This window comes from Marmota flaviventris, chromosome 7, assembly GCF_047511675.1.
Source record: "Marmota flaviventris isolate mMarFla1 chromosome 7, mMarFla1.hap1, whole genome shotgun sequence".
Lineage (NCBI taxonomy): Eukaryota > Metazoa > Chordata > Mammalia > Rodentia > Sciuridae > Marmota > Marmota flaviventris.
This window is the reverse complement of record NC_092504.1, coordinates 112,286,073-112,303,574: the sequence shown is the minus strand read 5'-3', so window position 1 is coordinate 112,303,574 and position 17,502 is coordinate 112,286,073. Positions and strand designations below refer to the sequence as shown.

Below are 17,502 nucleotides of genomic sequence, written 5' to 3'. Positions count from 1 at the left end.
CAGCAGTGCCCAGGATGCCCACCCCACACTCAGGTGTTAGACAGTTTCAAAATACCAAGATATTGTTGTCAAATATAATGTAATATTTTGTGTCTATGTGAGTCCTACCTTCACTGTGTCGATCACAAGGACTCAGAGAATTAGGTTCCACATAAAACTGTTTTATTTTATGGTGTAAGGTTTTATGAAACTTATGTTTGCTTGTTTTTTTCTTAATTTTTGGACTGACAAAAAATATGAAAATATGTAACAATATACAGCTTGCATTTTATAATTCATGGCTGCTTCGAACTTTGTGCGGTGACACTTTTTTTTTTTTTTTGGCCTCAAGAATATAAAGCCTCTGGGGACACTGGCTTCTGCATATAATTCCAGTGGCTTGAAAAGGCTGAGGCAGGAGGATCACAAGTTCAAAGCCAGCCTCAGCAATGTAGCAAGGCCCTAAGCAAATCAGCAAAAGCCTTCTCAAAATAAAAAATAAAATGTGGCTTACTAGTTTGGTGCCCCTGGGTTCAATCCCTTTTACCAAAAGAAAAAAACTATATATGTATGTGTGTGTGTGTGTGTGTGTATATATATATATATGTGTGTGTGTGTGTGTGTGTATGTACATATATATTTGTTTATATATGTATATATAAATAGATGTGTGTGTGTGTGTGTGTGTGAGAGAGAGAGAGAGATGCTGGGCATCAAACTCAGGGCCTTGTTCATGCTAGGCAAGCACTCTATCACCAAGCTCTATCCCCAGTCTAAAGCTTTGCTTTTAATTATATATATACTATCTTCATAGTGGAAATAAGCAGAGAAATAAACAGTTAAAAAATTAAATGAATAAAAGAATGAACAAATAAGCAAGCTGTAAAAGAAATAAATATGTTGCTATTTTTGCCACAGTATGAAATCTTCAAATAAAACATTTTTTCAAATATTTTCAAATGTTTGGTTTTTTGTTTTTATTTTTGTTTTTCATGAATCATCTTCCCCCACTTAAGGGGATATTTGTTAAAGAAATAAGATTTTTAATTGCCTTATAACTAAGCAGGCCTGGTTTATGTCTTGTTTGTTTTGGGGACATGAAAAACCATTTCTCCATGAAAACCATTTCTCACATGGCTCAGGGATTTCCAGTGTGAGAAAAAAATCCTTAATGATTTTTTTGTTTTGGTTTGTTTTTTTCCTGTACCTTAAGGAGATCAATTATATTGATTCCTTAATTAAGAAGTATTAAAATTGAATAAGAATTTGATTTTAGGCTTAGGAGGGAATCACTTTTGCCTAAATTTCCTGTTTCATGTTATTACAGTTTATAGTAAGTTAAAGGGATTATTGCAAAATAATAATCACCTCTCCCCCAAAATCACTGGCAATCTCTGCTTTGTGGAAACAAGGCCCAAGTCTGAGAAATCAGCATGACTCCAGTGCTTAATATGAAACATTTTCTCCTTATAAAAAGGGAATATTTTACCTGAAATATCCAGATTATTGGATTAAGTCAGCACTTCCCCTTGACCATGCCATAGTCAAAGAATGCATAAACAAGTCTGTGGGTCTCAAGAGTTGTTTTCAACAAAAATGTACTTAGTACTTTGTCTATCATAGTTCTGTTCTGGATATTATACCGTGTTTTTAAAAGATGCATCAGGCATAGTGTCTGTCGATAAATGGCTCATAATTTAATTGAAGAGTCAATTTTATTTATGTAGACTGTACAATACAATGGAAGCAATATTCCCATCTTATGGTGTGTAATGACAGCTTATAGCAATAATCCACTCTGACTTTGGCAATTCATGTACTTCCAAAATTAGACAACAGACTGTGCCTGTCCTGGTTCTCATGCCACTTAATACTGCAGGGTACTCCTTTGACTTCTGCCAATCACAGAGCTTGAGCTAGATGGGTGATTTCTGCTAAAGACCTTGTGATCTGCATTTTGAAGCTTGCTTTACTTATGATTCCATTTGTGTGTTTGTCAGCAATATTGCTCTGGGCCGAGATTCATGGTGAATTATCTTTGTTTCCCAAGGGGCTGCAGTCTTGCAGTGATATCTGGAATACTCTATGGGTCTACATTTGTGCCAATCATTTATATTAAGGACCACAGCAAAAGAAATGACAGCATATATGCAGGGGCAAGCCAGTATGGTGAGAATAAAATGTTATTTTACTTTATAAGCAAATTCATTAATACCTACTTGTGTTAAGAATATGAAAAGCAATGTGATATAGTATATGTTGGTATGCATATTTGATCTTACTTTTTCATTTGTTTTTTTAACATTTTTTAGTTGTACTTGGACACAATACCTTTATTTCATATATTTATTTTTATGTGGTGCTGAGAATCGAACCCGGTGTCTCACATGTGCCAAGCAAGCACTCGACCCCTGAGCCACAACCCAGCCCCTTACTTTTTCACTTGTGAATGGTGATTTAGAAAAGTCCTGAAGACTAAAAGTAATAAAGGACTGAGAGTATTTTCATGTGATCTTTAACATACAAATAGAATCAGCTGTAGTCAGGCTTCATTTCAACTATTGGGATCTTAGCACATCATTTTTGGCTTTCCAGCAAGATTTGGTGATATTTTCCATTTAGATGATCGCTGGGAAAATATGTATTCTTTTGCTTTTTTTAGAAAAGGCTAAAGTGTGGTACATAATACTTTTAAATCAAGTAAAGGTCAAAGTACAGTCTATTGAGTCAGAAGATATTATTTTTTCAAGCACAGCGTGGTACATTGAAAGGCTCAACATAATGCTTCCTGATAATATCTCACTATTTAATGGTAAAATTAATCTCTCAGGGATAAACTCAACACTGTATGCGATAGCCTTGAACAGGGTCAGGAGGAGAGGAAAGAGGATCTACTCTGGGGTTCTGTAATCATACTGAAACATGCCTTACGCCCATGAAATGATAAGGGAATTAAAACACGAGTGAAATAAAATTCTAGATCATATGGTACAGAAAATTAACATGACCTGTGTTCAGATAAGGGAGAAGTTTGGAGAGCACAAGTCATGAGGGAAAGGTTAATGAAGAAGCAGAGATTTGAACTTGACTTGAACAGAGCACACAGACTTTGGGTAGATGCCACCATTTCCTTCTTCCTTTTTATATTTAGCCTCATATACAGTACTCAGCCATTTTATTGACTTCTGTCTTTCTTGCTAAGGTATCATAAAAATACTTTTTCATATTTGTATTCTTTTCATTTTTAAAGGATGAAAACTAATAAAAATAGGATAAATTAAAAGAAAAGGGAAAAGCAAGAGGGAGGAAATAAATGGAACCAGGAATAAGTCTAAAAACTTTCTACTACACTTACACACTTGCAAGAAATGAGCATAAATTTGGCTCTCCGATTTCTTGTAGCCATGAGGGAAATTAGATCGGTCCTAGGATTCAGTGAACACAATATAAAAAGAACAAATTGTTCAGGAGTAAAGTTGTTCTTGGTACTGGGACATAATAAACAATGCCTCAACAATGTCTTTACACAAATAGAACAGCGGGTTCTTAGAGATCTTCCTTACCACAATTCTGCATGTAATCTGATGGGAACACACTTTATTCCACTTTATTAAAAATAATTCTAAGGGGCATTATTTTTATTTTATTTATTTAACAAACACATATGCATCATCCATTGTAAGATCTTTGCAAATACTCTGTTAGCCCTCATAGCAATTGATACCATTGTTATCCTCATTTTACCACTGATAAAATTAAGTCAGAGAGACATCAGGTGATTTGCCCAAGTCTCACATTAAGTGCAGAAAGAGGTAGTCAGTACTTTTAATTGCTATTTTATGTTGTCTTTTGTGGAGGTCTATTTACAGAAGTATCATTCTTGTATGACCCAGAAGTATAATTTAAGATTAAGAAGAATTAGACAAACTCTCTGTCCTTCAGCATTCATCCACAAGAAAGCCCACTCATCTTTGTCAAAATTTTAGGTGACAGAAACATTGAATCCAAAGTGACTTTGCCAGCCAAAAACCTGTAGTGCATCCATCTGTGTGGCCAGAGTGCCATCTGCTTAACCTGTCAGTAGAATTAGGGTTTCTCAGAGATCAGCACCATCAGGTGTTATTACTCCTTTCCTTTGTGCAACTCCATTTATAGTAAACAATTAAATAAAACTCTCTTCGAAACAACTTCTGGCATATCTTTCTGTATTGTTGTCATCCACAGTGGAGCTGCTGATCTCAAGATTGATTAATAGACCATATAAAATTTGCACCTCCCAGATGTTTTTATCCATACCTCCTCTTAAGTTGAGGTGAAGATTTGCTACAATTGCCAGTCATTAGTAAAATGAGGTCTGAATACCTACCTTTAAAAAGGAAGCATTGGGCTGGGGCTATACCTCAGTAGCAGAGCGCTTGCCTACATGTGTGAGGCACTGGGTTCAATCCCTAGCACCACATATAAATGAACAAATAAAATAAAGGTATTCTGTCCACTAACAACTACAAAAAAAAATTTTAAAGAAATATGTTAACATCATGGTCACATTATGTTCATTGTTGTCTTATTTAGCTTTCCAAGATAATGATTTTTAAAAATTTGATGTTTAGATTTGATTATAGTAACTAATTTACTACTTAATATTTCTATTTATGAATATGTTTCTTAATATTCTATACAAACACATGTAAAATCTGAGGATAATCAAATGTAATTAATGGTTCCTTTACTTTTAAGGTTAATTTTGGTAAGTTTGTTTTATTTGCAGGCTAAGTGTACTTGGGGTGATTAAAATGATGTGTAAGATTTTATGATGTGTATTTTCAGATTTAGACTATGTTTTTGCACACTTCAGTGGCATCTTTCTTACGAGTACAGTCTACTTTCTGGCCTACTGTGTAGCCATGAAAAATAGTCCCAAACTATATCCTGAGGCAGTCTTGCCAGGTAAGAATATTAACTATGGAAAATCTCATTACTCTGTGAAACTATCATCCTCTATTCATTTAGCTTGAATAATTGTTAGAGTTCAAAAAATGTGTATTTAAAATACATATGCATTCATTCTTAAACCATTAGGCACTGTTAGTTAAAATAATAATTTCTCACTTAAGAGTTTATTGTAATTCAATTGGAGATATAGGACCACAAGTAAAAATTTTAATAAAATATTTTTAATAAATTAGAGGTTTATTTTGAAATCCTGATTCATTTTTGCTGAAGTGTATCAACTTCTAGAAAATGGTAGAATATTTACTGACTACCCAAAGTATTGTGAGAATTCAGCCAATACTTTCAGTTAAATGCTATGAATTTTTCCCCTTAGTTCTAGCATCATTCTGAATTTCACCTCTTCTTTATGTTTATAGTTCAGAGTAAATGGTTTTGCAGGAAATGTTAAGATCCAGTACTTCCCTGGGCCTCTCTCTACTACCCAATTTCTACCTGAACTCCACTTTGGGTACTTTATTTATTGTCAACAAAGAGAAAGCAGTCAAGAGCAGAGAAATAATTTGGTTTCTAAATTGACCCATAAAACACAGTTCAAGAACCCATATTGGTCAACAATGTTGATAGGAATGCATTGTCTGTGCACTTTGATGCTCCTGTGGTGTTGGAAGAGTGAATTTTTCAGGAGCAGAGCACAGCTTTCAAATGAGGGTTGTCTGTGTGTGTTTCAGGGTTCCTGTCAGGAGTGCTTTGGGCCATAGCTACCTGCTGCTGGTTCATCGCTAATCATTCTCTAAGTGCTGTGGTCAGTTTTCCAATAATCACTTCTGTAAGTACAAAAATTGTTTGTCCAAATTTTTGTTTTTCAAATCAAATCTATTTTTTTCTGAGCACTCTTAGCAAATCATTAAAGCCTGTCATAGAATTTGATCTCTTTAGGAATAAACTGTCCAGATTCAGAATCTGTTTATCTACAACAAGCTCTCTCTAATCTTCATGTCCTTGATTGTTAAGGAACATTTATAATCTCATTTTAACAGGTTTGCTAACTAATGTTTAATCTTTAATATCCTTGCTATTTTTGTTTGATCATTTTGCCTATTATCTTAGATAAATCATAATTTGCTATTTATAATATCAATCTTAGTAAAACAGATTATAGCAAATGGTTGTATGTATATTATCCCACTTAAATCTCCTGATGTCCCTGAAACACTATTATGAAGGACAAATTTCAGAAAAATACTAAGGCAAAGTATTAGCCCTGAATGATGCCATTTATCATAGCATACTTAAGACAATTTGCTTCATCTGATTTTCTAGGTGTCATTTATGTAAAATATAATTTGATATAAAAAATGTTTCCTTAGGCATAATCAGGATAAGTATTAATAGAATGATCCTCATTTTAAAGATGAGAAAACTGAGGCAATAACTAAGAGCATTATCCAAGTCATATGACTAGTGGAAATCTGAACATGTCTAAGTACAGAGTTTCAGGTATACAGTGCTACTTTCTGCTGGCAGTATGGAATCCAGTCCAGATCCATTATGGTACTAGGACTGTTAGATCCACAGGAATGCATTAATGTGTCCTCTAGACATCTTGGATTGCTTGCCAGTTATCTTCCTGCCTTCTCTGCTTACTAAGTCATCATGGCAAACAATTTGCAAAAATGTTTTAGTAGCACACCTGTGAAAACCTGTAAAAATGAATATTTTTTAAACATTGAAACAGGATGTGGGGCAGAGGAGGGACTAGATCTTCATTTTCTATTGTTCCTAGCTTCCTCCTTGTTCCACCTTTCCAACTCTATTCAAGGACAGCCTTATTTGCATGCAGAAAAGGCTCAGTTCCTACCCTTAAGGAGTTTATATTCTTTGGTTTTGTTGTTTGGTTGATTTTAGTTTTGTTTTTTTGTTGTTGCTGTTGTTCTGTTTTGTTTTGGTAAAGCTGGATTTTTAAAAACTTTTTTAAAATAGTATTTCAAAAATACACCAACACACAGCTTCAACAGTTATGAATACAGTCAGTATTACTTAGTCAAGAATATACTTTTAAAATCCCAGCATCTCAGGTACAGGCATTTCCATGCATCCATTTCTGTATCCAGGCTTCCTGTGGGGATTAGATTGTAAGTTTCTTGATAGAGGCATCTCTTTTTAGCAAGTAATATTCAATTAAAAAGGAAGGAGGGAGGGAGGGAGGAAGGAGGAAGGAAGGAAGGAAACACATCTAGCAAGGACAAGGACTTGTGCTCTAAATCTTGTTTGATAAAAACTGCATCACTTTATCCAGAAGATCCAACTTCTTAAAATAGAATCAAACATACCTTGTTCTCAAAGGCTGATTGAGATTTAATTTGTATTAATTTCCAAAAGGAAAAGATACAATGCCAATTTTCAAAATAGTCATATGTTCAATTAAGATGCTCTCAGTAGAAAATACAACGTGTTGCCCTTTGCCAGAAGCAGAGTGTATACTGACTTTGATCTATACTTGCCTGCTTTCAACAAAGCACACTACTCCTTACAGGAATGCTCAGGCCATGTCTGAACTTATATTTAGAAAATCATCAGACAGAAAGCTTCAAAGGACAGTGACACCTGTGGTATTGTCTTCTACCATATTCTCTGAAGGGAAATGAATTTGGGGAGCAAAGGGGATACAAATTATTGAGCAACTGGCATAGCAATAATGTTTTATCTCTTCTACTGTTTCCTCCATCCTGTCTCTAGTCAGCGTGAAGTTGCCTGAAAGACCCATATGCTTCTCATTTGGTTTGGATTTGGAGGCTCAGAATTTTGCATCACTGATAAAAGACAGTCCCTTTGACCTATTTCTCTAGCCCTTTTGATGTTGACTTTGCAGATGCTGATAAACACAGAGGAAAATATTTTTATTGCTTCACTCCTGTGCCAGAGTGGAATCAAACTTTGTTGACACAGTCACTTAGACAGGTGGAGGAGTAATGGGGGAAGACTTTTTGGAATCATTTATTTTGAAACTCTTCTAGAGCTCCTGCTGGGTTCCAAAAGGATCATAAACATGCTGATGTGACACATCTTCTCCACAAAGACCATGGTTAACCCCAATTCCTCTGTTGTTCTATTCCTTGTTGACTGAGAACAAATTAAATCAAAACTTAAAGTTTTCATATTGCAGAATCATTCTATTTCTTCATCCCATTTCTTCTCATTTTCTTTCTTCTAAATTATTTCATTTTTTGTCTTTGTCTCCTGGTTAATGTTCTCTCCTCCTTTTGTATTCTTTTTCATTATATATATTTTTAATCTTTCCATGTAACCATATTCAGCACTTATTTATGTTTAGTGTTAGGCATTCTCGAGTCTCTGCAGAAGTAACTTTAAAAAAAAAAAAAAAAGTACCTGCTGCTTTCTTTCATGTGCACATTGCTTGTGAGGCCCAAAGAACATGCTGAAATTTCTTCAGTTATGAGACTTTTATGCCAAAGAAAAAGTTTGTTGGTGCACTTTATCTTCTTAATTCCATTTCTACTGTCTATTTCTCAATAGGAAAAAAATAAGAATAAGCTGTTTGTACATTGAAATAACTTATTATAATTGTATCACATTAAACAAAAATATGCTATGGTAAAAAATATTATAGCATCATCAAAATAATAAAAATAAAAACCATAAAGAAAAAGACTTCTTTTTTTACTTAATGTTACTTTGTGTTTAGTTTAATATAAAGTTATGGTTGAGATTATGGGTAGTTTTCCTTGAAAATATTTACATATTATCTCAAACTTACTATATTTACGTAGAGCACACTTGTAAGAAAAATATCCAATTTAATTAAAGTTCTTATTTTTATTTAAGGGACCAGGATTTATAGCTGCATTGTGGGGTGTTTTCATTTTTAAGGAAATACAGGTATGTATAAGAGCATGTCTGGATTATGGCCAGGTAAGAAGGGTATTTAATATTATATTTGTGTTATTTCCTGAAAACTATATGTGACTTCAAGGCCTAAGGTAGACAATACATGGATGGATTGACAGACCAACATTTAAAATGTTCTAATATCTAAATAGGAAAGAAAATACTAGGTGTGTAATAATTATTATTATTTATCAGGTCTCTTTCCACTTCAGTTGGCTTTAATTTCCCTGAAGGGGATTACAGTTAAATAACCTAATAAAACATAATAGAGAGAAATTTGTTTAGTGTAAAATAATATAGATAAATAACATGAAAGTTTTCTTATATCAAAGGTTAAAATGTCTCTTGGGGGCTGGGTTTATTGCTCAGTGGTAAAGCACTGCCTGGCATGTGTGGGGCACTGGGTTCGATTCTCAGCACCAAAATAGAATTTGGTCTTGCATCTTTATGTTGGTCCATAAGCTGTTCAAACCAGCAACTTTTTAGGAAAGCAGTTTGGTAACAGATGGCTACTATTCCCATTTCAAATATGATAGTGGGAACTATAAATTACATTCATCAAATAGTTCTAGTAAATGTGTGTGTGCTTCATTATAAAATAATTTAGAACTTTTCTCATGTACCTTTATTAGTGGAAAGAATCTTCAGTTGAGGACTATATGATAATAAAATTGTATAATGTTTTTTAACTAAAGATAATATAAATCCAAAGAATTTCTGCCAAGGCACCATAAACAATATTTTCTATTTAATATATAGTATCCTGCTACTAAGATTTGATGTTGCTGTTCTCTAGGAATCATAAAGTAAATGTATTCTTAGCTGATCTTTAAAATGATTATTCAGTTTTATATTTAAAGCACTTTGATCATTTTAAATGAAGTTTTTTCATTTTAAAGTTCACATTGTATATGGCTTATTATGTAAATAAAACTTCTTTGCATTCTAGCCAATGTTTTTTTTTATTATTATTGGTTTTGTTTTGTTCTGTTTAATAATAGTCAGTCTAACTGGGGTGGGATGGGATCTCAATTCAACTTTGACTCACATTTCCCTGATGGCTAAGATTATTGAGCATTTTTTCATATATTTATTGGCTTTTTGCATTTCTTCTTTTAAAAAGTGTCCAGATCATTTATCCATTTTTATTAGATTACTTGTTTTTAAGTTTTTTGAGTTATTTATATATACTGAATATTAATTCTCTGTCAGATAACAGCTTTCAAATATTTTCTCCCATTGTGTAGGTTCTTTCTTCTCTCTCTCAATTGTTTCCTATCCTGTATAGAAGCTTTTTAATTTAATGTAATCCCATTTGTCAGTTCCTGTTTTATTTCCCGTGCTTTTAGCATCTTATCCAGGAATTCATTGCCCATAACAATACTAAAAGCATCTTCAAAAATATGCCTCAGACTAAATAGAAAAGTAATTTTTAGGGCCATTGTACCATGACCAATTAGTGTTCACTTTAGGAATGCAAGGAGAGCTCATGATATGCAAATCAATTAATATTATTTACTATAATACCAGATAAGCAGAGAAAAGATGGGGTGATATGTACTACACTAACCTCCTAATAACCTAGAGAGAGACAGAAACTTTAGTTAGTATAGGATGTCTATCAAAGAACCACAACATGGCTAAAGGTGTAGCTCATTGGTATAGCACTGGCCTGCATCCATAAGGCCTGGGGTTTGATCCCCAGCACCACAAACAACAGAAAATACATGTCTAAGGTGAAAAAAGAGTTCTTTATAAGTAGAAAATCAAAGATTTCTCTACTACCAGGATTATTCAGCACTTTCTAGACAGTTTGTTAAGACAAGGATCGGAAATAAAAGAATAGATAGAGGAAAGGAAAGGAAAATTTTATCACTAGCAGATTATATAATTTTTTTAAAAAAATTAAAAGAATGAGCTGAAATCTGAAGATTCAATAAGATCACTTGGTAAGGTTTATGATAGTAAAAAATCAACAGTTTTCTAATACACTACCCCTTACCAATTAAAAAGAAGAAAATTAATGTCATTATTAACTATAGAAAAACCCACTAAAATCTAAGAAAAACAACAGGAAATGTGCTAGATATATAAAGGATTTTACTTTACTACAGAAATTTACTATAGGTCATAGATAATCAGAGCAAATGGGAGACTTGACATATTCCTGATAGGACAATTCATGGTTATAATTAGGCAGTTCTCTTTAATTCCATTCAGCGTGATTCCTATAAAGTCCCAGTGGAGCCCTGTCTTCAATTTCCAGAGTAGATTTTATTTATTTTTTTTTAAATTTTTTATTGTTGGTTGTTCAAAACATTACATAGTTCTTGATATATCATATTTCACACTTTGATTCAAGTGGGTTATGAACTCCCATTTTTACCCCATATACAAATTGCAGAATCACATCAGTTACACATCCATTGATTTATATATTGCCATACTAGTGTCTGTTGTATTCTGCTGCCTTTCCTGTCCTCTACTATCCCCCCACCCCTCCCCTCCCCTCTTCTCTCTCTACCCCCTCTACTGTCATTCATTTCTCCCCCTTGTATTATTTTCCCTTTCCCCTCACTTCCTCTTGTATGAAATTTTGTATAACCCTGAGGGTCTCCTTCCATTTCCATGCAATTTCCCTTCTCTCTCCCTTTCCCTCCCACCTCTCATCCCAGTTTAATGTTAATCTTCTTCTCCTGCTCTTCGTCCCTCAGAGTAGATTTTAAAGTTTTGTCTATTATGTAAATAAAAATAGGCAAAAAATAAATATTAGAAAAATGACAGAGCACATTCCATATTTTAAAACATATGCAATTTAGATTAGCTAGGACAATTTTCTTATAAAAATGAGGACTTTTAAATATAGAAATGACTCTCTGCTCTTTTCTATTTATAGAAAAATGACTACGATAAAAATTACAGATATTAAAAGGGAGAGAGAACCAAGCTAAAAGCAAAGCGGAGATTATTGACATTTCTTGGGTTAAAAAAAAAAAACTTATAAGTCTCCCTAAAAACAGCATTTTTTTAAGGGCTGTCTAGTGGTATTTGTCATTAGGTGCAGATGTCTAATTACTTCTTGACAGATATTTAAATTTTTAAATACTTTACATGCAATTTATGAAAAATAAACACTACACACTAGACCCAAAATCCTCCCAAGTATTTCTTAAAGTATTTTTTGTTAGAAACAAGATGAAACTATTTAAACTGTAAAAGAAACCAAAAGCAAAACCTTTATCTTTATGGCTTTTAGATCTTGCCAGATGTGTATCTTGAAGTAGTCCTTAGGAAATATTTAAAATTCCACAACCTACACCTGCCAGGACTTTAGGTTGCGGTCAGAGCACCTTTTATGTGAAAGAGTTTTAATGATTTGGTTTAGTTTAAAGCCATCAGTTGGACATTTCTGCACTTCTGATGCTCTTTTGTACTTGATTTCCATTACTCTTGGGGAAGTAACAGACAATTACGTTAAGAAAGTTATAGATCACATTTTTACTAAAACACTTCAGTCAGTATGTCTACAGTAATACCAATGCAAAGAATTATTCCCACAATTTATACATTAGTAGCTACTCTCAGATAAAGAATGAGATGATCTATTATTTAGCAACTCTTTCAGAAATCAAAGTTAAAAGCTTTTAGCTTGGTTCTTAGCGTATACTTTCCAGGAGTTAATATTCACTTCAATAAAGGAAAACTTGGTGCTGCTCAAATATAGTTGGTCTTTTTCTGTAGGAGACCAGACAGTTTGGGCTGATTCTGATTCTTAATCTTGAAGGGGATTTTTTTTTTTTTTTGCCTGAGAACATTATTCTTCTAGCTCTATAGATAATAAAACAGAACTTAGCAAAGTGTCCACACAATTAAATTGTAGAGTGCTTATAATTGAAGCCCCGTTTTTTAAGTTAAATAATCACATCAATTTCTAATTCACAAACCACATTTACAAACCATATGAATGTATTCATTCTTTGAACAAATTTTTATTGAGTGTCTATTCTGCTGCAGCATTATTATCTAGGAGAAGATTAAAGTTCTGAAAGCTAAGAAAAAGATATTGGGAAATATCTTGCCTTAGTGCAAGATTTATGTGTATGGTTGTTTGGTTTGGTTTGGTTTTTTGGTACTAGGACTTGAAGCTAAGGGCAGTTTACCACTGAGGTACATACCCAACCCTTTCAATTTTGTATTTTGAGACGGGGTTGCACTAAATTGTTGAGACTGGACTCAAACTTGCAGTCCTCCTGCTTTCAGCCTCCTGAGTAGCTAGGATAACAGGTGTGAGCCACTGCGCCTGGCCAGTGTGGATGTGTATGTGTTAGCAGCTCTGTACTTAGCAAGGTTTTGTTTCTCTTATATAAGTTGTGATTAAACTGACTTCAAGGAGTGAAGATGTTCACAGAGAATCAGATGATTCAACCAGCTTAGCAAGATCTATCTCTGACCATGAAACAGAGGGAATTTTTGAAATTTTTTTCTGACACAATTCTTTATAAAGTTGAAAAAAGAGGTACATACAATTTTGGTTGTTTCGGGTTATATATTACTTGACATTAGGTTTTTTAAGAGCTAGTAATATGAAAGAACAGCTTCCTTGGCAGTCCACATCTGACCCATCCTGGATACCATTTCTGCTTTGTCTAATGTCTGTACACACATCTACCTCTGATCTCTGCATTTTAAGACCTCTAAGGATCAGTGAAGGAGGTAGAGTGAGACTCAACAAAAGCCACCCTTTGCCATGACAGTTCCCCTGGGTAGCCAGGAAACAAAGTGATGCAGACATTGCCAGCCTGGCCTATTCCACCCTGACCCTACTTCCCTGGAGAGCCCAATTAGCCCTTTCTGGGTATCACTCAAAGCAGATCTGACAGAAGGGCAGTCAGGACAGAAAATCTCTGCACCCCTTGTGATCTTTGCAAGGGCAAACAATCTCCCTAGGCCTTTGTGTGTCGTATGCCAGGCTGTCCACAGGAACCCAAATGGTGCATGCTCCTCACTGATTACGTGGATAGCACTGGTGGAGATACTTAGGAGTCCAGCTTAGCCCTGAGGCTCCACCCCTGACAGGCCCCAGGATACTGCTTTTATGAACCCACTCCCTGTACAAGTCAGCCGACAGAGCACCCCATTCCCACAGCCTTCCCCGAAGTTTTGCCCCAAATTTGTGTAGCTTCACACTGTTAGCCTGGCAGACCCCAGTGGCCAGGGTTATCACAAGAAGGAGGCCATCAGCCCCGTTTTATGCATCTCTAAGCAGTATGTACATGACTGCTTAGAGTTGCCTCTTCTCGCTTTTCTGTTTTCCTCTCAGAACCCCTGTGTGTCCTCCATGTGACATAATTAAATAACTGTTATTTTTTCCTTTAAAGAGGAGCAGCTAACAATAGAATCATGTGATTTCATTATTAGAAGATCTGAAAATGATCTAAGAACATATGTCTAAAATTAGAGGTTATTAGCCCTGTCTTATTTTGGACGATCTTGGCCTTAGAGTACTGGGGTTCATCTCCCTAGAATGATATATACCCACTAGCAGTCATTCAGAGGGGATTGGCCAGGACAGTGAGGGAGTTTGAAGTCATTCCTTGTGAGAAATGCTCAAAGGAGCTAAACTATTGACCAGGAAAAGAGATGCCTCCGGGGATATAAAATAGTTATTTTTCACTATTTGAGGGTTTATCTTGTGAGAGAGATATTAAAGTCAATCGTTCTGTACCCCTAGAGATAGATCTTGTAGGAAATAAAATACTTCGGCTTAACACCGGAAGATATTTCTTTATGAGTCCAAAAATGGACTGAGCTACACTGGGATGTGGTGCTCCGAGTTTCCCATCTTTAACACCAGTGCTTCATATATGGCTAGGAAAGTTAGTCTTCATCATAGTTCACACCTGTCTGCATTTCTTCTTCATGCTTCAGTTTGGTGTCCACCTCTCCATCTACTCTTCCTCATCTTTCCCTGGAGGACTGCAGGAGCCTCCTTACTGGTTCCCTTGCATCCATTCTGGCCCTCTCTGATTTGTTCCCCATACTTCAAAAAGTGTAAGCTTTACAAAATGCAATCCTGATCTTTTCAGCACCCACAGTTGTCCATTCCTTCAATGTCTTCCCATTGCATAATAAGCCCAAAGCATAAGAAGTTCCGAATGCTCAAGCAGATCCATAGCCCTCCACCTCATCAGCTCCACTTACCTCTCCTTGCTCCAGTAGACTGTTGTTTCAGTCCCTGGGAAGTATCATGCTTTCTCTTACAACAGCACATAAAATTCCTTCTACTTGGAGTCTTGACTGCAGCCCTATTTTCCTGGGCAATCCATCGATACTCATAATTAGAAGTCTAACTCCCCACCTTCCAAACCAGCTTTAAAAGAGTCTTATAACACACTCTCAGACAACCACAATGGTTTCCTTTAAGAACACCCCTTTCATGTTATAGCATTCCTCTGGGTAATTACTTGATTAATCCCTGTCACTTGTAGTATGTGATTAACTGGGTTAGGGCATGCATAGTTGGTGCTCACTGTGGGTGAGTTAGTGAGAATTTTGCAAATTTTCAAAAGAATTTGGATTATTACTAGGAGAGGGTAGGGGAAAAAAATAATACCAGGTGTGTAGAGCAGATAGTAAGATACTAAGCAATCTTGAAAGAATCTGGTTTTTCTGTGCATTTTATTCCAGTTTCTTCATTGCTGTTATTCTATTTTATTTTTCAGGGTCTACGAAATTACCTATTAATGATACTTGCATTTTGCATCATCTTGAGTGGAACTTTATGCACAGCTTTTTCTAAAATCTAAACATCGCAAGACCAGCAGATGGCAGCAGTGGTTAGGAGAACTCCCTTACTGGACAAGACAGGGATTATGCTGAGAAGAGTTTCACTTTCATACAACAAATGGATCTCAACCACTTCTGATTTTTTCCCTCATAAATGTGAAAATGGAGGAAAATTATGTTTCAGTCTACTATAAAAATGAAAAATTCTTCTGATGAACTGTTAATGAGGGTAGGACTTTACAAGGTGCCTGAAATTTGTACATTCATGTAGCATTACATCTAACAGTGCTGATTTTTGTTTGTTTCGTTTCTTTTAACACAAAGTATACCTGGTGTTGCATAATCTAGAAAACAGCATGGAGTTCATATACAAAGAAGTTACCATCCAAATTTCTAACTTACTAATGAAAAGAAACAGAAATAAAGGCCTGTGGTGGAGGGGGAAGGAGAAGACTCACCATATGGAATTAAATTGCAAAGATACTTGGATATTTTGCTAGCAAAAGTAAATGTCACAGTTGATGATTACAGGTTTAAAAGACCATTGAATTATTTTGAACTGAAAAAATAATTCAAAACTTATTTTTACTTCCAATTAATATTGTTCAACTCTACATCAGCGGCCCATCTTAGCTTAAAATACCTTGATTATCTCCAAATAAATCCATCCTCAGAGAACAAAAGTTTTCCACCATTGAGGATATGTACAAAATGTAACACATGCATATATAAGTACACACACAGATGCATTTTTAACTGCACACCTATTCATATGTGCACAGTTATGAATTTGGGTAAAATTCTAGAGTTGGTAAAGTAAGGTTCTAGCTTATCAGGTCAATTTAAAGGGACCAACACTCATTTACATTTTTTTTCTAAAATATACTTATCTGAAATCATTTTAAATGGAGGCTTTCTGTTTTATTCCTATTTAAACTAGTGGTTTCCAACAGACCACTGGAAAGAAAATGATATGGCAATAGTTTTATTTATTTAGGAAAATGGAAATAGAATTACTAATACAATGTTCATTGACATGGTTTTCAAACCCTTAACACAATAGAACTATTGTTCAAATGTAAATTTCACCTGCTCCCACCTGATAACACATATTTTTTTGTGTGTGTGTGCTAGAGAAACAGAACAACATTCTGTATGAGTGTATAAACTCGGAAGACAACCTGCACCAGTTTAAATTCCACCTCTGCTTCATTTTAATCATTTGATTTTGGACGAGTTCCCAAGCTCATTGTTATCAAATTCCTTATTTGCAAAGTGGGGTTAATGGTAGTACCTGTCTCACATGACTAGTATACAGTTACAATATGTAATGTTTGTGAGTGCCTGGTATTTGGCAAGCACTGTATAATTGTTCGCTATTAAATGTTATTTGAAGGGAAAATGTCTACAAATTGGAAAATACCTTTTCAGAGCTACTATCCTTATTAACCTCCATCCAATTACCTTTGGTTCCTCCATATGAAAAAGGACACTGGAGTCCCTATATAATTATTGAACTGCTAATACAAATAAATATTTGATTATTAACTCCTTAAGCCCATTTTAATTTTAACCTGTCATTAAATTATGCTGATAACTTAAATAAATTAACATGATAAAAAAATATTTTATTCTTTAAATATATTTTAAAACATGATATTGGACAGTTTTAATTATTTTGTAGTTAAGATTGTGAACTTGTATGCAAAATTTTAAGCATGAAATAACTGCAGAAGAAAAATGGGTGGAAAAGAAGACAATTTATTATATACTGCTGTACTGTCTGCTGCCAGACAATAACTGTAGTGTTAATAAGAATTGTATACAAAAAAAACCCCAAGTCTTTTCAAAATGATAGCCAAACGGCTTACTGTTTAG

General features: G+C 34.6%; 1 protein-coding gene across 2 annotated transcripts in view; it reads left to right on the top strand.

The window, feature by feature from the left end:
• The window catches only part of Tmem144 (transmembrane protein 144), a 34,089-nt gene extending 16,914 nt beyond the window's left edge, over nt 1–17,175 (top strand). For both annotated transcript variants that reach the window (XM_071614581.1, XM_027926535.2), the window contains 5 exons: nt 2,030–2,148; nt 4,807–4,926; nt 5,661–5,758; nt 8,776–8,829; nt 15,561–17,175. In XM_071614581.1, the coding sequence (XP_071470682.1) occupies nt 2,030–2,148; nt 4,807–4,926; nt 5,661–5,758; nt 8,776–8,829; nt 15,561–15,644 (475 nt within the window). In that variant the 3' untranslated portion in view covers nt 15,645–17,175. The remainder of the gene's footprint in view (nt 1–2,029; nt 2,149–4,806; nt 4,927–5,660; nt 5,759–8,775; nt 8,830–15,560) is intronic.
• Nucleotides 17,176–17,502: the final 327 nt, after the last annotated feature.